Source organism: Fundulus heteroclitus, chromosome 1 (assembly GCF_011125445.2).
Source record: "Fundulus heteroclitus isolate FHET01 chromosome 1, MU-UCD_Fhet_4.1, whole genome shotgun sequence".
Lineage (NCBI taxonomy): Eukaryota > Metazoa > Chordata > Actinopteri > Cyprinodontiformes > Fundulidae > Fundulus > Fundulus heteroclitus.
The window spans coordinates 12,275,273-12,296,984 of NC_046361.1; the positions used below are offsets into that span (position 1 = coordinate 12,275,273).

General features: G+C 41.3%; 1 protein-coding gene across 1 annotated transcript in view; it reads left to right on the plus strand.

Annotated features, from left to right (window-relative positions):
* sema3h (sema domain, immunoglobulin domain (Ig), short basic domain, secreted, (semaphorin) 3H) overlaps window positions 1–21,712 on the plus strand; it is a 73,842-nt gene that overhangs the window by 37,683 nt on the left and 14,447 nt on the right. The window contains exons 3-9 of the mRNA XM_012866769.3: window positions 532–594; window positions 1,132–1,251; window positions 3,152–3,245; window positions 4,112–4,231; window positions 5,819–5,964; window positions 8,188–8,302; window positions 21,292–21,361. Coding sequence (XP_012722223.2) covers window positions 532–594; window positions 1,132–1,251; window positions 3,152–3,245; window positions 4,112–4,231; window positions 5,819–5,964; window positions 8,188–8,302; window positions 21,292–21,361 — 728 coding nt within the window. The remainder of the gene's footprint in view (window positions 1–531; window positions 595–1,131; window positions 1,252–3,151; window positions 3,246–4,111; window positions 4,232–5,818; window positions 5,965–8,187; window positions 8,303–21,291; window positions 21,362–21,712) is intronic.

Consider the following 21,712-nt stretch of genomic DNA (forward strand, 5'->3'; position numbering starts at 1 on the left):
AGTCCAAGTTGTTTCCCTTCAATGACACATGGAGATTGTTGCAAGAGCTTGTTATATTTTATGTTGTTAATTAAATAAGACTCAGTGAAAAAAGGCATGAGGTACAGGTTTATTCTGTCCTTGTCGGGTACGTCCCGGCCCAATGCTGGTCGATAAAAGCGGTCCGGTTCATTCTGCAGGTGCAGTCAGATTGTAGATTAGTCATGCTGTCACCATGCCTGCTGCCCATTATCAGGACTCATCAACGTTGCCAGTCGCTTTTTTATTTTTTATTTTTCTCCTCCCTGAAGCTGTTGCTCTGCTCAGACTTCATCCAGATTAGTCATGTGCTATTGGCTCTCCCTTCCTGGCTGCCTGTCGAAGCACCTGCTGCTTCCAATAGCTGTTTATCAGAAACGTGGGGCGAGCAGGAACGCAGGCGTGAGCAGGAAAAAAAACAAAACATTTTTCAAATGTCGTTCTCTCACTGTTTGTTCTCGTTTGTCTCCACCCCCCCTCCCCCCCCCCCCCCCCCTTTCTCTGTCTCTGTAGCTTTTCTGGCCGGCCAGTCCGGACCGTATCCAAGAATGTCTCATGGCTGGGAAGGATTCAGAGGTGATTCAAGGCACACTCACTGATACAAACATGTGATTAAATAGGAACAGAAACATGTCAAACAGGAACTTCTTCTTCTTTTTTTTTTTTGCCATGAATGCAGGCAACTATCATTTAGGTCACCTCAGAACGTGATTTCAGTCTGAATGCTGCACAGATAGCAATCTCTGACTGACAGATCAGGCCTATCAGCTTTTTTTTTTTTTTTTTGCAATGTGATACAGGCGAAGAAGACCTGCTTGAAATGTTCTGCAACAATAACCCCAAACAGTTGCATAATAGAGTACAATCTGCTGCAGAGCTGAAGCTGATTGAATCACATTCAAATAGGAACTGTAAACAAACAAATCTGTGATGCTGGTAGGGGAATCAACATTCGGGGGAAGTACAAATCGACACATTTAGTACGGCAGATTATAATGCGAATAAAACACTTCTTCTGATGTGTTACTGCATACTCCCAATAGAAACACTGCAGGTTTCCTACGCTGTGGTAAGCCGTCGTTTCTCTTTGTGTGCGTCTGTGTCTCTGAGCAGCTGGAGTGCGCCAACTTCCTGCGAGTCCTGCAGCCGTTTAATCAGACTCACCTGTATGTGTGTGGCACCGGGGCTTTCAATCCGCGCTGTGCTTTCATCGCTACCGGCATCTTCCACCAGGTAAAACACGGGCACACTTTACAAAAAAACAGCTATATACAAACTTAGGCTACTACTTTCATCAGTCAATATGCTGCTTAGAAAGTAGCCTCAATGTTAAAATGACAAGATATGTGTGCCCAGAGTATGTTGTTTCTTTTTCAATACCATTCATTGAAGTTCACACATTTTTATGTCATACTTATGATTGCAAACACAGTTTTTTTACCTTTTTATATGTCGTCTGAATCACAGTCTGAAACGTCTGAAGAAAGTTCATCTAGAAATATGCAGACAAACCATGATCTGGTTAGGTCTCAAAGTTGTTTTTAATCATCATTTTATGATTTATCTTTGCAGTTTCAAATTATTTTCTTACCATTTTTGTATTTGTATTCTGATAGCCAGTCACCTTCAAAAGTCGCCTAATTGGTAAATTAATTGAGATGCCACATCCACACAGACAAAACCCCATCTGCAGTGGAAAACCGACACTGCTCATCACCCTGAACACAACATTCATGCATTGGAGAGGCTTTTTTTGCAGCAGGGACAGGGAAGCTGGTCAGAGTTGATGCTGATATGGATGAAGCTCTAAAGAGCAATACTTGAAAAGCACTGTTAAAGGCTGCAGAAGGATTAAGACTGGTGCACTGTTTCACCTTCCAGCAGGATGAGGACCCTAAACATGCAGCCCGTCGGTTTAGATAAAAGCTTTTTCTTGAGTCAGAACAGAGCAGCCACAGTCTAGACATTTATCCAGTTGAGAGGAAAATTTGATGATCTTCTTCCAGTCTGACTGGGTCCAAACCTTTTTTTGTGTAAAAAAAAGATAAACTGAAGATAAATTAAATTAAATAACTATGTACTGCTTTGTGCTGCTCTATTTCATACAATAAAAAAATGACCTTATTTGTTGCAACGTGACAAAATATATATAAAAAATAGTTTTGTAGGGTTTGAGTACCACTGCACTGCTTATTAATGTCCATAAATTGAAAAGACTGAAGATGTCGAAAGTAGCTGCAGATATTTTCTTACTCGCCACCATCCTGCCTGTGTGATCGGGGTCCCAGCCCCCATAAGGAGGCCTGTGAGCTGCTGAAATATCATATGTGGTGTCTCCCCCCATGCCCACATTACCTATCAGGGTTTACCTTATGTCATCTTTTCATAATATATGGCAACCATGTGTGACCCACCAGACACCTGAGATTTAGTTGACATTTAAATGTCAAATACAAAGTAAAGTATGTCTAGAAGACAACACTCTGTCCCCGTGTGTCATTTCCCAATATACACACATACTACGGATTTTAAATGTAATAACTTTTTTAGTTTTTAAAACTGTGATGCGATATGCAATTCCAAGGTTTTAAATGCACATGCTCTGGTGTATTCCTTCATGTTCGATGTTGCATGTGTGTCTTCCAGCAGATGTGTGTCATACGTATTTCAGCTAATCCCATGAAAGGCCGCGTGAGATCAGAGCAGACTCGGTTCTTAGAGAAGCTGGTGGCGCTGACAGGTTTAGGTCTGGACTTCACAATTATTAGGATCTCTGCACTTAGCCTGATTAGCCTCTTTTAGCTGTGTGTGGGCATGCCCAGCTACAGCTGGTTGGACCCCAGTCCTGACAAATAACACACATTGTGTAGACATTGTGCATTGTGAAGACATGCCCTCACAATGCAAAAAGTGGACAAAAACTTGGTTAGGGCTAGCTTTAGGTCTAAGGTCTGAATTGAGTTCAGATTAGGGTTAGGTATGTACTAGTAATGGTTGGGGCTAGGCCATGGAAAATGAATGGAAGTCAAAGCAAAGTCTTCACAATAGTAAGACCAACATGTGTGAGTGTGTGAGTGTGTACCTGCAGCTGATTTGCTCCCTTAATCATGTTTGTGCTGCTTTTCTTTTTAAGGCAGAGTACCAAACTCTCTCCTACGGCCAGACAGAGTGTGGGAAGGGCAAATGCCCCTACGACCCATTCCAGAAAACAGCTTCTGCTGTTGTCGGTAATTATGTTTCTTCAAAGTAATTCTGGGCAGGTCAGTGTTATCAGCATAAACCAAGGTACTGCTTAGATTTTCCATGGTAGCGTTCCTACGATTTGGTGTCCTACTTGTGTCAGGGGAAAGTGTTGGGGTGATCCAAGTTTTTTCCAGCTTTCCCCATCTGTTGCTGCGCACTACCAGTAAGCTAACAAAAAGAAAGAATTACGGCAACTACCCTTTTCTCTCGCATAAAAAAGGACAATTTTGCCTGTTTTGGAAATATCTTTGGTTGCAGAACACCTGGAGAGTCATTGTGTGGAAACTACCCACCCAGTACTCTTATAAAAGCAACACAAGTAGGAATAAGTGTTTTGAATACAACAAAAGGAAATAAACTATACATTTTTAATCATTTCAATATTGTGTAAAATCTATGGCACAGAAAAACCTTTGAGTTGTTACTGAAGATCCTCATGCTGTGAGAATCACATATCGGCCCTCTGCTACTTCACAGCATGAACTTTAGACTAGTACAGGAGTACAGAATGACTGAAGGCGTTGGGTAGGTGTTAATAATAATAATGCTGCTTGGTTTTAAGGATAAAACACAATCTGCTAAAAAAAACCTCTAAATGTTAAATTGGTCATTCAGTTTGATGTTCGCTCATTATCTTTGGGGTACTGTTGTTTTCAAACATTCCCCATAGCCACTTTATCTCTAAAGATATTTCCACCACTGGATGTATTTTCATACAGTTAGTCCAATTAAAGAGGAGCTTAAGCGTGTGATTGAGTCACATCTTGCAACAAGAGGACCAAGAAATACTCTGAAAATATGCTTTGTGCTGAAAAGCTGCTAGGTTGTAACTGAGGGTTTTGCTGTGCAGATGGAGAGTTGTACGCCGGGATCACTTCAGACTTCATGAGCCGAGACTCGGCTTTCTTCCGGAGCCTTGGCAGTCGACATGTCATCCGCACAGAGCAGTACGATTCTACCTGGCTGCAGGGTAAGTGCCAAAGTAAAGCAAAAAAAAAAGGAACTATAAACAGGATTGACAACCCAAAGAAAGTGTAAAGAACCATGGCAAGGTGGTCAGAGCTGATTCAGCAACCCTAAACTCTGTCATATATTGGAAGTACGATTTGACGCAGTGATCATATGAAGTTTAACCTGCTTCTGCTTTGCCCATCGTCCTCTGATAATTCTGTTTAGACAAATGGCCTCCGAAAAACGAGTTAGGTGGTTTGTGGGCATGTAGACCGCTACATTAAATATGCAGAAGTCTGCTTTTCTAATTCAGTTTGCTGTTAAGCAGACCTTCCCTGAACCAATCCATTTTATTCCAATTATTCCTGTAGGAATTACCTGTGCGATCTCCGAACCTGCGTTGTTACTTACAAAAAGACGAAAGAAAACATGTGGCAGCATCAACTTTTACACCTTCAATAGACCAATACAATCATAGCTGCACCTTTAATCTTCCCAGCACACGTCCAGGCATAGAGCCTGTAGGACCAGGGAGATCTTCTAGCCTCGCAGCTTCAACATTATGAAGACAAAAATATTATTTAGTTGCATACTTTTTTAAAGAGGTTATTTTCTGTTCTAGTTTGATGATGCAGTCAGAGATGGAAAGATTGGAGTATTATGAACTTATCATGATGAGTCTTTCCCATTGATTAAAAGCAGTGACTATATTGTTTGCTCTCTCTTAAACCTGAAACAGCAACACTGTTAAGCCTTTTCTGTGGACCCAGTAGTTCTTCTCTGCATCCTAACCATGACGTTAGGATTGTCCTTGGTGAGGTTTCTACTGGTAAAGTGAAGGGAATAAAGATACTGTGCTCTCAGTGGTTGCTCAAGATTAGATTTTTTTTTTGTCCACATTCATCCTGATTTCTCTGTTAGCCACAGGTGGGAGTTGCACCAGTAATTGAAGGATTAATCCTGTTTCACTTCAAGTTCAAATTATACCTGCTGAAGATACAAAATAAGCCTCATCTGATTATAGATGCAGGCGACCAACAGCGCAGCTAGCAGTCACGTCCGGACATATCTAAATGTTCCATGTCGGTAAATGTGTGATTATTAAAACAGACAAAAAAAAAATGTGTTAAACTGCAAAGTGGTTACTTCAAAATTGCTGTTTATGACAATAAGCTGTCAAATTAAACTGATCTAATTTGGCCTCGGCTGTTTTGCTGGGTGTTGCAACCACACGTACAGCAACAACCTGTTTGAACTAAAGACTGATTGAGTTCGGTTCCTGCTAACAATTGCCGCGACTTAATTTTAAATTCTCATTTTGTAAAATAAATCTTTTAAGCAAAATGTAAAAGGTAAATGTGATATCAAATGATCTAAACCAGTATGTCTACAATCGTCCTGTTCACCCGGTTGGTGTTTTATCAGACCAGAACGCGGATGTCTGCTGCCGATACCATCAATAACCTCTGCTCTCTGTAAACTTCTACCTTCATCGTCCCTTTGCTCTGTGCGCCTTCCTGGTCATCATTGTAGTTGTACCTCTCCACAGCTGATTGGCTGTAATTTAACTGTCTTTGTGTGTGTTTGTGTGTGTGTGTGTCTTCAGATGCCCAGTTTGTGCGGGTAGCGCCACTGTCTGAAACTGATAACCCAGAAGATGATAAAGTTTACGTGTTCTTCACTGAGCGTGCCCAGGAGGCGGAGGGCGCGGCCGGGAAGGTTCTCTACTCCAGAGTTGCGCGCGTTTGCAAGGTACGATCTGTGTGTGTGTGTGGTAAGCAGAGATAGTAAGCAGATCTCATCACAGGTTGCCTACATGAAGTTTTTGCAGACCTATTTTCCTGCGAGCGCATACGTGCAGGTCGGTGTGTCCGCCCGGGCTGAGGTGTGTGCCGAAGTTAAAAACCCTCCGTCCAGCTGAATGTCCCTGTTGGCTTGTTTGAAGTTTGTTTATAGAGGGCTGAAGATTTGTCTCTAACTTTCCTGCTTCAGTAAAACTGTGATTGTTCTTAGAAACAATCACACTGTTTTTTTTTCTCTTGAATATTGAAACCCATATGATCTTTGAAAGTTTCAATGTTTACATATTTCAACCAGAATAAATGATCTGTAAGGTGGTTGATGGGGGCTTTATCTTTAGCTTCCTGTTTTTCATAGCTGCCTTGTTTTCTGGGACTATAGGAACAATTTTTGGATGAATAGCCTTTAAATAAAATCTCTGATTAATTTAAACTGCTCTGAATGTTTTAAGCGACTAAGCAGCAAGACCTTTAAAGGATCTCGATCAACAGATCAAATAAAGGTCTTTATAAAGGTGGTTTTTGGACTCTGACTCTGCTTGTTTACTCATTTTCTATCCCTTTCCTGCACCTGACCACGACCGCATGTTGTGCAATGTGTGCCCAAATAAAAAAAGGGAAACGTGGAAAATAAAAGACGTGGGCAGCTCTGAAAAACGATCTACAGGAGATAAACATAATCTGAATAATGTCTTTTATTAAACAGGACAAAGAGACCTGACAAATCCATCATGCGTCAGCAGATCAACTCGTTGAACAACTTCTCTAGCGATGACCGTTTGTGACTAACTCTCTTGAGGAGGATGTCAATGACTGTCTGCTGGCCGTCTCTCCTCCATGACCCTGTTGGTTATAATTTGGCCATTACACAACATCTATACATTAAAAATACTTTTCTTAAATAGGTGTTATGTAATCTGATTTTGTGAGACACTGAATTTTGGGTTTTCATCGTCTGTAAGCCATAATCATGAAAATTAGACGAAATAAAGGGCTCAAACATTCCACTCTGTGTAATGAACCTATAAGATTCATGAATGTAACTTTCTGAAAGGAGTGACAAAACTTTTTTTAACTTCTTCAAAGCTTTTTTTTTTTTAATAAACCTTGGAAACAAAATGTAAAGAACTGGACGATAACCCAAAACCTTTGCACAGTACTGTCTAAGCCAGGGGTGTCAAACTCATTTTGGTTTAGGGGCCGCATACAGCTTAATCTGATCTCAAGAGGGCGACACGAGTTAACTCATTGCAAGATTAAATAGAACTAATAAAAGTGGACTTTTTGTTGATTTTTATATTAAATGAATTTCACTTTTACACAATATGTTATGAATAACCTCAGCGTTTTTAAGAAAAGTATGTGCAATTTCAACAATACTTACTTGTGCATTATGCATAAGAACTGATCACAGTGATTGTACGATGTTGAAAAACATTTATTCACATTTTTTGGAACTAAAAAACACTGTCCTGCATGACAAAATACATCAAACAGATAAAAATTAAGAAATGATTTAAAATAAATTTTCCACATCTGAAGCTCAGTGCTACCACCTGCTGATTATAACACAGCGCCCCCGTGGACAATATAGGAACTGCATTGTCCAAGAGGACAATGGTGGCACCATTCTCTTCCTTTTATCTCCTCTTTCTTTCATCTTTTCTTTTTATCTTCTTGTTCTTCCTTTCCTCTCCTACTTTCCCATTGTAGTGTCTATATCATTTGAGATATTCCCCGCATGAATCATAATAAAACTATTCACATTCATAAATCAAGCGGAGCACTATGGCAAAAGCAGTACTGCTCCACTTGTGAAAGTCAAATCTGATGAGCTCTTTTTGGCATTAAGACAACAATTCTTATTGCCACATTGCCAGACAGGACACTGGAAAAAAAAAAAAAAAAAAATTTTGTTGTTGAATAATGATAATGCATTTAGCCACCGGGCCGGACTGTATTGTTCAGTCAGAACCGGCCCGCGGGCCGTATATTTGACACCCTTGGTCTAAGCAGTGTGCTGGATTTAAGAACTGTGTGAGGAAAATATCTTTTATTTCTCTTTATCAGGACACTTGGGTTATTTAAAACACTTTTACCTACAATCATCTTGTGTCGTCTGCTTGAGGTCCAAATGGACATGTTTTAAATAGACTTTGTTGAACCCTTTGTGCAGAATGACATCGGTGGTCAGAGGAGTTTAGTGAACAAGTGGAGCACCTTCCAGAAGGCCCGCATGGTGTGTTCGGTTCCAGGACCAGACGGCCTGCAGACACATTTCGACCAGCTGCGTGAGTGAAACTAAAGGCAAAACACATTACACACACGATCAGACCTGAGCTGCCAGAGGTTACAGCAACAGCTGGACCTCTGCCACTGGCTGCTTCATGAACCAGGAATTGAGCTCAGAAACTCGTCCCGTCTGTGTCTGCACACTGAGACTTCACACGCTGAGGAAACCTGACACGGCAGTCTACTGTACACCTGCATCGCTAGACTGTCACCACTGACGCCGGCAAAACGGTTCTTCACCTTGGCTGTGTGGCTGTGCTTTGACCCTGGCTGCCATAGTAACCGGCCTCCACAAAGAGGATCTCTGAGTTTATTCACCACAAAGGATTCCCTTGATGGACGTCTCCCTGGTTTAGGAGGCCACTGCCTTACCCAGTGGGCTGCTGTGCTGCTGGGGCTTTTATTGTTTAATAATGGGAGGACAAAAAAAAAAAAAAACATTCACACTGAAAGAAAAATGTGCAACAAGGCATAAGCATGACAGTTTACAGCAGTGGAAAAGATTAGGGACGTAAAAATGAGGAATCAAATGCAGCGTGAATGCATGCGTTGACCTTCAGGTTGCGGCCCAGCATGCATCGCCTGCACCGATCCGCAGTTATTCAGCCCTCACATTCAGCTTTTCTTCTCAACTCTTGGAGAACCAAGTCTGTAGGAGAGAACAGACCGGCATGCAGCGAGCCTTATCTCAGCTGTTCCTGTAAACAGAGGGCTTTTTTTTTTTTTTAGAGTAAACAGAGAGGCTCGTACAGTGAATTAGCTCATTTATGCAGTACCTCAGCTCGTGGACGGTAAATCCCGTGCCCTTTAATGTTGTCCAGCTCTTAAACAAACACATGCAAAATTAAGACGCACTAGAAATCACATAAATAACAAGTAATGCATGGTTGTAGCTAGTTCCGCACATGCGCAGGCTTCGGCTCGTCTGTGTACACAAAACGGTCCGGACTTGTCAGAAGCATAAACATTTCCACCCAGCGTGCCTGTGGCCAGGTTTTAAACATCTGATAAGGCTCCATATAAATTTGTTTATGAATACACTTCAGCAGCACACGCACACAAACACACGAGCCACAAATCCCCCAAACGGATGATTTAAACGTTGGTGGAAGAACGCTGCCCGTGTTTTTTGTTGATGCCACGCTCTGCTGAACGGAAACACTACAAGTCCCTTAAACCCCCGCCGCTCTGTGGCTCTCACATTTAGTGCCTTGCAAAAGTATTAATACCCCTTAAACCTATTTTTTTTTTTTTTTTTTTGCTGTATTACAGCCACAAACTTTCGTGTGTTTTATCTGGATTTCATGTGACTGACTGGCACAAAGTAGAGTACAATTTTGAACTAGAAGAAAAAATATAAATGGTTTACCTTTTTCATGGCACGTCTTTATCAACTTTAATCATCTATGGTTTGGATTTTGTGTCCATTCTTCTCAATGAAACGCCTAAACCTCAGTGAGGCTGGATGGAAAGTGTATGTGAGCTGCCTTTTTTCAAGTCTCTCCATAGATTCCCATTAAAATGCTTTGATGCATCAGTTGTAGCTCTGGTTGCATGTTTGGGTCCACTGCGCCCTCAGCCTTAAGCTGTTTGCCACTTCACGCAGTTATTATTTTTTTTTAAACGCTGTTGATTTTCCTTGTACCTTCCAAAGGAAAGCATCCCCACCGCCTCATGCTACCTGGATGGTGCGTTCAGGGTGATGCAGTGCAGTTCAGGTTCAGCGTCAGTTTTCCTCCACACCAGGTGTTTTGTACGTGCCCCCAAAGGTCCAGTCTGGTCTCATTTTACCAGTGCACCTTCGAGCACCCCAATCAGGATGTGACCAACTTTGAACTGGTCTTCTCATGGCTTTTTTCCCCAACAATGACTTTCTTCTAACCATTCTTTCATACAAAAAGGATTAACATAATAAATGGATATTCTGCCAACAGATTCTACCACCTGAGCTGGTGATCTCTGCAGCTCCTCCATAGTCAACAGGGGACTCTTGCCTGCTTCTCTGGTCATGCTCTCCTTACCCAGCCAGTCTGTTTATGTCTTGAGATGTTTATACATTTACACAGCTGGATACCGGTTATTAATTGGATGACTTCTACTGGTTATGTGGCTGAGCTAGACTTTTTTAGGGGTATCAAACTAAAGGCAGTTAAATACAAATGCATTTTCAGATTTTTATCTGCAACAGTTGGGAAAATCACAGCTCATTTTCCTTCCACTTTATAATATATACCTATTTGAGTTGTTCTATCGCATAAATCCAGATAAAATACATTGGTGGAAAGACAAGGAGTATAAATACTTTTACAAGGCACTGTAAATAGAAGAGTTTGCTTACATATCCACGAGTGATATAAAAAGTACAGACGTGTAGCCTAACCTTTTACGCGTTAGGCAGCTTTGGTAAAGTGAGTTTTTTGGTGGCCAACTGTTCATAACCATTTTTCCGTGGCTGTTGACTCATACAGTTGACGTTTTTGAGGATCATTTTCTTCTTGGTTTTGTTTTGAGCAGAGCATCTGGTCTGCAATCACCTCATGGCTCGATTCGCTAGACAGGGTTGCTGAGAGTTCACAAATCTGTTGTTTTTGCTTCTGGTGTAGGAGTCGCTTTGTTCACGTTTATGTCTCACTTCTAATCTTTGGCCTTCTTGTTGTCCTGGATGCCGCCTGCGTGAAACAAGTCAAGCCTCACTGAACCGTAGTTATTCAAACACCGGTGAAGGGAAAGGTTCAGGCAGTTCAGACGTGAGCCTATCTCCCAGTGGGCTGCTGCTGCTGTCCTTGTTGTGGTCGCTGCTGTCAGGGAGAATAATGCGGGGAGGTTTTAGCGCTGGAGACAGACAAGCTTCTGTGGCCTGCCAGTAGAGACAATAAAATATTTCCAGTTATTGTTTTTTCCTCATCTGTTTTTTATACCCAAAATACACAGAAAGCAACAGCAAACAACATCCATTAAGGGCTTTTAATGATGAATTTAAACTGTTCTTTCTGCATGGTAGAAAACATACTTACAACAGAAAACACCAATCATTTAAAAATGATTTGTACAAATGTTTTAGTTAATTGTGGATTCTTTAATCATACATATTGGCTCAAATACTCACTGCATACACATCCAAACTAATAGCGGGCCATATGTCTATTAGGAAATTATACTTTGTCAGTACTCGTTTTAAATAGCCATCAACGGGGTCCTGCCATCGTCCTGGCATCGTATTTGAATTCTGTTCTTATTAAAAAATCATAGTTTGTTTAAATTGGTTGGTTTCCTGGCACTGAACCAGTGCCGAAAATGCCAAATTTGGGCATACCAGAAGCTTTCTATCCAAACCAAAACGTTTTGATGTTTGCTAAGGATCCTTGTTTGGGTTGGGGCAGTAAATTATGCCTGACCTTCAAGCATGTGACCCCACCCTAAGAAGAAATGACATTGATTAGGATATGGTTGTAAAAAGTTTGAAGTCTCGCTGGACTGAAAGGCAGCTAAAATGAGCCCTTGCTTGAAAACCTACACCTTTGAGGTCAACTGGAAGTTGCAGCTACCAACACGGACACGCCAAACAACTTCTGGATAAAAGCGCTCTGATCAACTGAGACAAGGCCAGAGCTGTTTCACCAAAGTACCAAGATGGATAGGGGGGTAGAGTTGAGGCAAAGCTTTTAAACTTGTGCCGAACACTATACCAGCTGTATGGCACAGTGGTGGCACCATCACACTGTGACTGTTTCACTGCCAGTGGTACTGGTGCCTTGCCTTACTGCCTCTAAATTCTGCCCTTGACTTGAGCTCATATCATCACCAATTTCATACCTTACTGAAATTACATTATAGAAAAGTAAAAAAAAAAAAAAAAAAAAGTCAAATAATGAAAAGACCAAGATCTTTGTAGACATGGTTAATGCCATTAATGTGTTACTTTTTTAATGTACAACTAGATTTTACAAAAAGTACAAAGCTCAGACAAAATAAGAGCAGATTTATACACAATTTATGGCTGCAAGAGCTTATAAAGAAGAAAAAGTCCTGAACAGTCAGTCCATTTTTATTTGTTATACAACTAAATACCGATGACCATTTGATTGTTAACAAAAAAGCCACAGAATGAACAACAAACATCCTTAACCTAAAACGTCAAGTGTTCCCTTTCAGAGCTTATTGTTCGATTAAGAATCCAGATCGCTCCGTGATTGAATCCACGCGCTTCATTATTGTTTCAAATCAGTTTGAGGTGTTTGTATTAAAAATAGAGATGACTGACTCCCTTCTTATAGCTTGAAGCAATGTGGTTAACCCCACTGTGATGGTATCCCCATTATTGATCGCTTAGAGAGGCCTGAAGACAGCCGCTGGACCACAATATCTACAAAGCTATTTGGAGAAAGTTAAAAGGGGGGGAAAAAAATCATTAATGTTTAATACATCTCTATAGTCAGACAGAGCGAGCTACCAGCCAGACAGCCTGATCAGCTCAATGGGTTGTGACACTTTATCTGTCAGGAATGCACAAGTATCAGACTGTACATACGAGACATTTTGATTAGTACGCCTCGTTTTTGTTGTTCCATGTCTTTTACATTATGTATTCTTGGCAGTACAGCAGATTCAGTTGACCTTGGACAGTAAATAAACGGCACCCTTCATCCTAATCTTGTGCTTTTTTCAGCTTCGCTCTTCAGAAGATCCTTAAAAAAAACAAAACAATAATACAGATTTTAGTGCAGATCAGCATGTTTTGACTGAAGGGCTGGTGGGACAGAAATAAGAATATAGTTTGTAGATTTTTCATTGCTTGAACTTTTAAACCTGTATCTGTGTTATCCGGTTGCCAAATGTAACAGGTGTCATGTTTTTGAGATGTTTGAGTGGGCAACATTTTTTTTCAAGTTATGTCCTCATACTCTCATGTGTGATATGGGATTGCCGACTCTACTTGGTAACGTACTGCATTTCCAAATAAGAAAACAACCTCAAAAGAAGTGATAAAGGAAAGCTCCAGCTCACTCCTTGTTTGAACAGATAATATAAATTGTTGAACCATCAAGACTCCCAACCCTTTCAAAAACAGAAAATGTTTCATCCCCATTATTTATTGACCTAATTGCCTCATAGGCAATTACAGCTTGCCACAAATGGTATGAAAACACGTTTTGTAAGTGGGAGAGTAGGAACATAACTCCTCTAGTGGGGCTTTCTAATCCATCACTGCTCGTTTGTGCTTGAAGGGAGCCCCAGTTTGTCAGAAGAAGAAAGAAAAAAGGAAAGAATAGATAGGGAGAGAGGTGGAGCTATCAGTCAGATTAGTTGCAGGGGCAGGGAGGGAACAAGTGGGCTTTGACCTGACAAGAGGGGAGCAAGGATGGAGGAGGGGAATGGAGGAGAGTTATAGGCGGAGGAAAGGAGATGATGAGGGGTGTGGAAGCTCTTTTTGGCGTGTTATTGCTTTTACGCTGTTAACGAGACGTTGAAGGAATAGAGGGAACGGGAGAAGGGGCATAAGGAGGGGCACTGGAAATAGACATGGCTTCAGGAGAGAGAACAGTAAAATGAGAGAGAGCAAAAAAGTTATTTCTGATGAAGACATAAAAAGAATAAAATAATAGGAATATTTCCAACGTGGCAGGTGGTTCAAAGTTATGTAAGACTTTAAAATTGAAAATTGCAAAAGCCAGGTTCTACATCTTGTAAATGTGTTGCGCGGCCTGTGTTCGGCCATCTGTGTCATGTAAGGGTTGTAGGAGGACCCAGGTGAAAACAGAAGCAGAGAAGTGACCTTATGGATGATTTAACAACAACAAAACGGCAAAATGTTACAGCTTGGCCCAAGAAGAACGCCACGTGGAGCATAGATGGAGAAAAGGGTAATATGAGAGGAAAGCATCAGGCGTGACATTGGGTAGGAGAATGAGGCAAGTATATATAGGGATCCGGCAGGGAACGATGAGAACCAGTGAGCTTATGTACTGAGGAATAAGAGGCAAAAGGCAATGAATAAAGAAGAGTCCATCAGGAGATAATGTGAAGCAGGTGGGGCCGAAGGAGTGCAGGGAAGCTGAGGAACGGAGACTGATTAACATGAATGTAGCTGAACAGCAATACACTGAAACCAAGGGAACAGAAAACACAAGAATAAACTAAAGAACAAAGCAATTAACAAATTAAGCAACACATACATGTACGAACATAAAAAAACAGAAAGATGATGAAAACAGAAACACAATAGAAACCCCAAAGCTGATGTCCAAGGATCAGTTTCTATCTAAATTAAAGTTGACTGACTGCTGACTATGTTTTGATTTGTCTTTAGGAACCGTGAGCGAGAAAACACAAGGGTAAATGTTTAAAGTTAAACACAAAAAAAGTTAAACAGAAAAATAAGTTTGAAAAACACACAAAAGGATTCTCTCTGGAGAAGGTTTTTAATTCTGATTTAAGGAAGACTTCATAAAAAGATTCTTTTAAGTTTTTATTTGAAAGCTATGTATTTTGCAGACTCAGTATAGATTTCTTTACATCAGCTTTATTAAACTATGGAAATTCCAGTACAAAATTTCCCCCTTTTTCAACATGCTTATAATTCAGCAGAGACAGTGAAGTTGGTATTCTACTGGAAGCTGATAGATGAAGCTAAATACAGTACCAGAAAAAACTGAAAAGACTTGAGACTAGGGTGGAGATTAATCTTCCAGCAGAATAACACCATGTTAAATAGCCAGAGCTATATCTAAATGAGTTACATCAAAATCTAATGTGTTAGGATGGCTCAGTCAATGAATCTGCAGCAATATTTAAAAATTGCTGTCCAGAGATGTTCTCCATCCAGTCTGACTGAGAAAAAATAGACTCTAGATCTCCAAGCTGCTAGAAACAGGCAGCTGTGATCGCAGCACAGAGGGTCTCTGGCTCTGGGGCGTTGAGTTTCAACACTTTTTAGATCTTCATTTGTAAAAACGTTTATTGAGATTCTCAGTCAAAAAGGAAGGATGGAGATGCGGCAGCAGATAGATAAGGACCCCTTACCAAGGAGGTTAAAGAACCAGACAAGATGGAGGACCATTACTTGTCAATTACTGTATGATGGTGTGCTCAATGAAGGATGACTGGGAGCAGGACGAGTCGGCAAGATGTTGGTATTCAGGGCGGCTGGACTTAGAGGGAGGGAAACAACAGCGGAGACATGAGGAGAATAGGGGCATCTGCCTGGGGGGGCTCTGACCAGACAATTAGGATGAGCAGAAGGCGGAGGAAGATAGGGGCTGGGGCTGCAGGTCTGCGGGCCAGACAAGACTATCTTCCTTCAGGGGGGAAACAGCCGCGTTTTGTTTAGAGAAGAAGACACAATAATAATCCTCTGGAGAAAATAGGCCAGGCAGACAGATGGATGAGGAAATAAATGGAAAGAAAGATAGCGTGATGGAAGGATAAAGGCCTGGGAGGGGCAGAGAAAGTGAGAAACAATGAAAGCGAATGTCTCCTGAAGGGATCGTGGGAAGTGGAGTTGGAATGGTGCGGAAAGAGGCACGGTGATAACCACCTGAGGAAAGGCTGAGAGAGAGAGAGAAACCACAGACGAGAAAGATTCAGAGGGAGACAAAACTGGGAGAAGGATGTGGTTAGATCAGCACGCCATCCTCCTTGATTTATTCAACTCGTTTGCGCTCGCAGTCGGGTCAGGACGAACAGACAGATGCTGGCGGATCTCATGTGTGCCGCGAGATGGACAAGGGTGTGTTTTGTTCACCCCCCCGCCCTATTAAAGTTTAACGAGAAGAAAGCCAGCGCTCGTTAATAAATGCAGCAGGCAAGGATTTGGACGAGTGAGAGAATGTCTCTAAATCAGTTCTGATTTGAACTTATCGTAAATGATAAGAGATTTCTTTCCCCCTTTTTTCTTCCGAGGATGAGCCATAAATAACGGAAACATCTTCTGTAAAGTTATGTTGAAAGGAAAAAATGTGGAGCTGCGTCTCCCGAACTTGAACAATGTTTTCAAGCGGAGATGAATGCACAATGAGCTGCAGAGAGGTAGGAAAGTAGATTTGAAGCTCAAGGCAAGGAATCGGATTTTCCCTACAGGGATAAACCAAAGTTTGTATTAACTTTACGCGGTACTTCTTCAATACAGAGCTCAGTTTATTTACTTTTGCGTGCTGTGAGGTCTTCCTTTTACCCAGCTTTTGAAACACTGCACTTTATTACACACACAGGGTTTATGTTTCTAAAATTTTTCTATCTTATTTCTGTATCACTCCTGACATGTTTTGGCTGCTTTGGGAAGAATATTTTGTGCTCTGCGGTAACTCTTTTGACGAGGATGGTCCAAATTATGTAAGGAATTACAGTGAATCTGGCTGAGCCAACTCCTATAGTAGATTAAAAATAATAAATTGACTTTTGTTAACCCTACTAACCAATCAAAGCCCTTTACGCCAGAGCCACATTCATCCAGTCACACTTGGTGTTTATCCCGGGGCACGTCTGCATGTGACGGGGAATGCTGGGATCAAACCCTCCCATTGCAAGGTGACTACTCCACCCACTGTGCCACAGTCTCCCCACAGTGATTATGCATGCTGATGTTATTATCCACCTCAAAACACTTGTTTATTTAACCATATACACTGATTTTAGAAGATTTACCCAAGTAACATTTGAGTTAGAAATCAGCTCATATCAGCTAAATTTTGCTCCTGGGTTATGTTACAAATCAATTTAATTTTTATACATCTTACAAAGCCTTGTTAAATATACTCTAAATGCATCAAAGGGAAGAGTACAGCATGTCCTTTTGCCTGTAGAGACATGGCCGTCCACCTAAATTGGCAACTAAAACTGCCAAGTGGCTGGGAACACTGGATGAGCTGCAGCGATCCACCGCTCAGGTGGGAAAACCTGTTGACAGAACAATTCTTTGCACACTCAACAAATCTTGCTTTTATTGAAGACTAGCAAGAAGAAAGCCTGTTTTTAAACTACTAAATACAGAGATTTATCATCCAGAAGTACAACCATGCTAAGCATACAGCCAGAGCCGCAGTGGAATGGGTTAAAAAAAAGAGCGCGTTTGAATGGCCTAGTCAAAGTCCCGGCGGAAATCTAATTGAGAATCTGTGTCCGTACATAGCAATTGTGTTATTGACTCAAATGGGCTTAGTGAAAATGCATTTCTTAAAAGTGCAAAACCCTCGAATATCATTTCTCCAACTTTCTAATTATGCACTGCTTTGTTTTGATTAATCACAAAACATTCCAATACTATACCCTGAATTTTTTGCAGTTGCAATGTGAAAACAAAATTGTAAATGTTCAAAGGGTGTACATATTTTTACAAGGCGCTCAGACTTGTTTCCAGCAAGCATATCTGTACCATTGATCATAGCTATGGACAAATATGGTTCTTTTCAGCCATTTAGTTGTGCTGTAGATAACAGGCGGTCGGCTGTCCACTGGGCTATGCTTTCAAAATGGTTTATTCTGCTCTTTGTTCACTCTTGGAGAGATACATAAACACTTTAATGGGATCTAACAAAGTGGTTTAAAAGCTTTAAATCTGACCGTACCACTGTATCTCCCACTGCTTCTGATTTTAGTCTTAGCTATCATTCTTATTTAGAAAATCTATCATATCACAGAGAGTTATCCAGAGTTATAAATCAAGACTGCCATAAAAAAAGTGAGTGAAGAGAAGAAATGATAAAGGTAACCATCTGTTGTTGGAGCTGAAGATTAGGGGGCATTCTTTGAAAGGTGTGACTCTGAACAGAGAGCCAAGGAGGAGAAACGATGGAGACGAGACGAGCAGGAGCCAAATACAGCGAAAGCAAGGACAGGAAAAGTCAAACGTAGAAGAAAAGCTAAAAAACACATTTACACTGTAATAATAGGGATAAACATAGAAAACAATCTAATATATGAAACAGGATTGTACAAGCTCCAGGCTGGAGGCTGCCAATTATGTATAGGTGGTACGTCCTAAATTTGTCGATGTGTGCGGTGAAGATGTGTTGTTGTGATGAGATGAGATCAGCTGCCGTTCCATGGAGGGCCACCTGAAGCTGCAGGAAGGACAGGAATGTGGGAACTCTGATCCGCCTCACTGTCTCCATCACCACGCCACCTCTGTGTGGGAGAGGAGATGACGTGACCTGCATTTACGCCCTCCGTCGTTTCAATCAAATACTATTGCAATCAACTTGCGAATAATCCCCACTTCTCGTTTGCTACATAAAAATGTCAAAATCTGAACAACACGCTTGGACTAAATTTCAGCATATATTTCCGTTATGATCTTCTTGTTAAACAAATATGCCCCATTAGCGTATTTGTCCCCATTAGCTCAAAGCAGGTTATTCTGAGAGGCAATGCGCTGCTGCAAACTCTGCGTCTCAACATCAGCCTGAGCTCTGATAGTTTCTGAGACTCTCAGAGCTGTTTGGCAAACGCATCCCAGAAGCTAAAATCAAGTCATGTATTTATAGATTATCACAGTATGCCACCCAGAAAAACAAAGCGCTCTGTTCTCCACTGTTGTGACATTCCCCCGCCCTTGTCTGAGACGAAAGTGGAGAAACATAAAAGCTTTGATTTGTTGTGATTTAAATAAACTATGAAGGCCGAGCTCTTGTCTGAACCAAGACGGCAAATAACTGAATGCTACAACGAGGTGCCAAATGGGAGTTTATTCGATGAAAAAGGCAAACACGCATAGTTAAAATATACTTTCCAAAGATAAAAAAAAGCTAAATTTTTTGCCAAAGTTAGACAAGAAGCTGTTGTTAGATTTGAAGAAACACCTGTGCCGGTTCTTTTTTTGTACCGTTAGCAGGTGTTTCACGCACCTTACCAGACCAAAAAACAGCCAACAGCTGAAACAAAGTGCTAGATATCGCTACGAGCTAAAACACACCCATTAAGAAAAACTAAGATAAAAAGACAATGGATAAGAAACAATAAAATCAATTTAAAATCAAAACTCCCTTGTGGTACAAGGCAAGTTTTAAAAGTAGGCAGCAAAGGAGCCTCTTATGTGCAGGGGCAGGTTATTCCACCTACATAACTTTTCTCTGGGGTGACGGTGGTGGCACAGTTGGGGATGTCTTGTTCCAGGTTGCAGGTTCAACCCCCCGCTCTTACTGTCTTGTGTCCTTGGGCAAGACACTTCACCTGCATTGCCTGCTGGCGGTGGTAAGAGGGTCCGGTGGCGCCGATGCATGGCAGCCTCTCCTCTGTCAGTCTGCGTCAGGGCAGCTGTGGCTACTAACACAGCTCACCACCGTCAGGGTGTGAATGACTGAGAGTAGTGTGAAATGCTTTGGGCTCGTCTGACTTGACAAAGTGGCGTACAAGTGCAAGCAATCTACACACTCTCTCTCTCTCTCTCTCTCTCTCTCTCTCTATCTCTCTCTCTATCTCTCTCTCTCTCTTTCTCTCTCTCTCTCGCTCATAGATGTTAAAGGTTTGTTGAGTCTTAAAGGAAGAATAAGTAATAACGACACCTAGTGGTTAACATCTAAACAACACGTGCACAGTGCCTTTCTTGGACATCCGTCAATTACTCGACGGTCCGTTGCACTGATTTTTTTCATTTACACAGGATAAAAATGCAAAAAGTCATTTGATCTTAGGGCATAACGGCTACTTCTCTGCAGAAAAGTGCATAAATCTGTAGGAACCAAGCCAAGAAGAGCCTTATAGACTAGCGTCATCCAGTGTAGTATAATGCAAGTATAGTGTCTTGCATTGAGAGAAGGCATGCCGGCTTTATGATTGGATTAAGTGATTGTGTGCCCATATAAATGGTAAAATCCGATAATTTTTTTAATTACATTTCAATCCGATCTAAACATAGCAAACCCACAGAGGCTTTGACCACTGACTGGTGGGGAGACATTGCTCTCCAAAGAGTCGCACTGATTTATTAGACAAGAGATGCGACAGGTGCTCCTAAACTTCCTAAATGCTGGTTGTCCTAAAAGAAGACTCTAATTCATCGGATACCTCTGACTAAGAAAAAAACGTATTTTGTATTTGTGAAATGAGAATTAATCACTTGTTAGTACTACACTAATTTTATTAGCTAACTAATCTCCATTTGTATGAACAAGTCTTTCTCCAAAAAGGTCTTAAACCAACTGCAATCTCTGACTAATTCAATAGTGTTTTGTTAACTATTTCCGTTCTTCCATAACAGCCAAGGCAGAAGCTTTCTGGCCCTGAGCCTGCTTTTTTATTTTTTTCCAAATCAAGAAATGCGTATATGTCTCCCCACCTTTGCAGAGTGCTTTATCAATTGCTCTCTATAAAAAGATTTACGTTATAAAACATTGGATGTTTTCGCATCTAATCTGTGGTTTCCGATAATCTGGTTGGAATCCAAAAAATAATTTGTAGCACAGATTCTGCTGTGTTGTTAGGCGGATCTCTCTGATTCCACCTGTTTGGGTTGAATTTCCATTGCTCTGGTTTTAAAGGAGGATCTCGCGAAGACAGACAGACGGAGAGAGCAACAGTCTCCACCTGACTGCACAGCTTGAGAGAACACAGCTTGAGCAACAACCAGAGTGAGAAAAGCCCCGGCTAATGTTGCGAACTGCTGTTTTTTAAAATGAGGAGCGAAGACTGAGGCGCGGCGTTGGTGTGTGTGTAACAGCAGGTGTTGTTCTCCTGCAGTGGACTCAGCCCTCAGCTCTCCCACTGCGGCTGGTTATTAATGGCTACAGATTCATTACGAGCAGCCAGTCAGCCATGCTGCCTGTACGCCCAGCGCTATTAGTCACACAGATAGATGCATATGCAGGAATGCACAGGATGAATACAAAGTGTCTCACTTAGACGCACAAACATGGGTCTTCACACAGGCTGACGAAGATTGCTCGCGCATTTACAGAGCAACATGAATGTGAAATATCATTTAACGAATGTTTTGCTTTGTTGTTTCTCCCTTTCTTTCATTTGCCTGAATCCTCCTTCTTGGATGGTCTCCATTCAGAGGACATCTTTATTCTGCATGGGAAAGACAAGAAGAATCCGCTCATCTATGGCCTGTTCACGACCTCGAGGTATTTTACTCTCTAATACTGAACTAATAGGCGTGGCTTCCTATTTCATTCTAAATTCATGTACATCCTCTCATATGTGCAGATAGTAAGTAAAAGTATGAAACTGCAAACTTTGCTTGTGTAACGATGTAATTAGCAAGGCTCCATCCATCCATCCATCCATCCATCCATCCATACATACATACATACATACATACATACATACATACATACATACATACATACATACATACATACATCCAGTTGATCTTATTCAAGATCAGCTTGAAGGGGATCTCAAGGTGTATTTTGGCCTGAAGGGATGTATATCGATATATACCGTCCCTTGTTTCTTGGTCTGCCCTTGTGTCT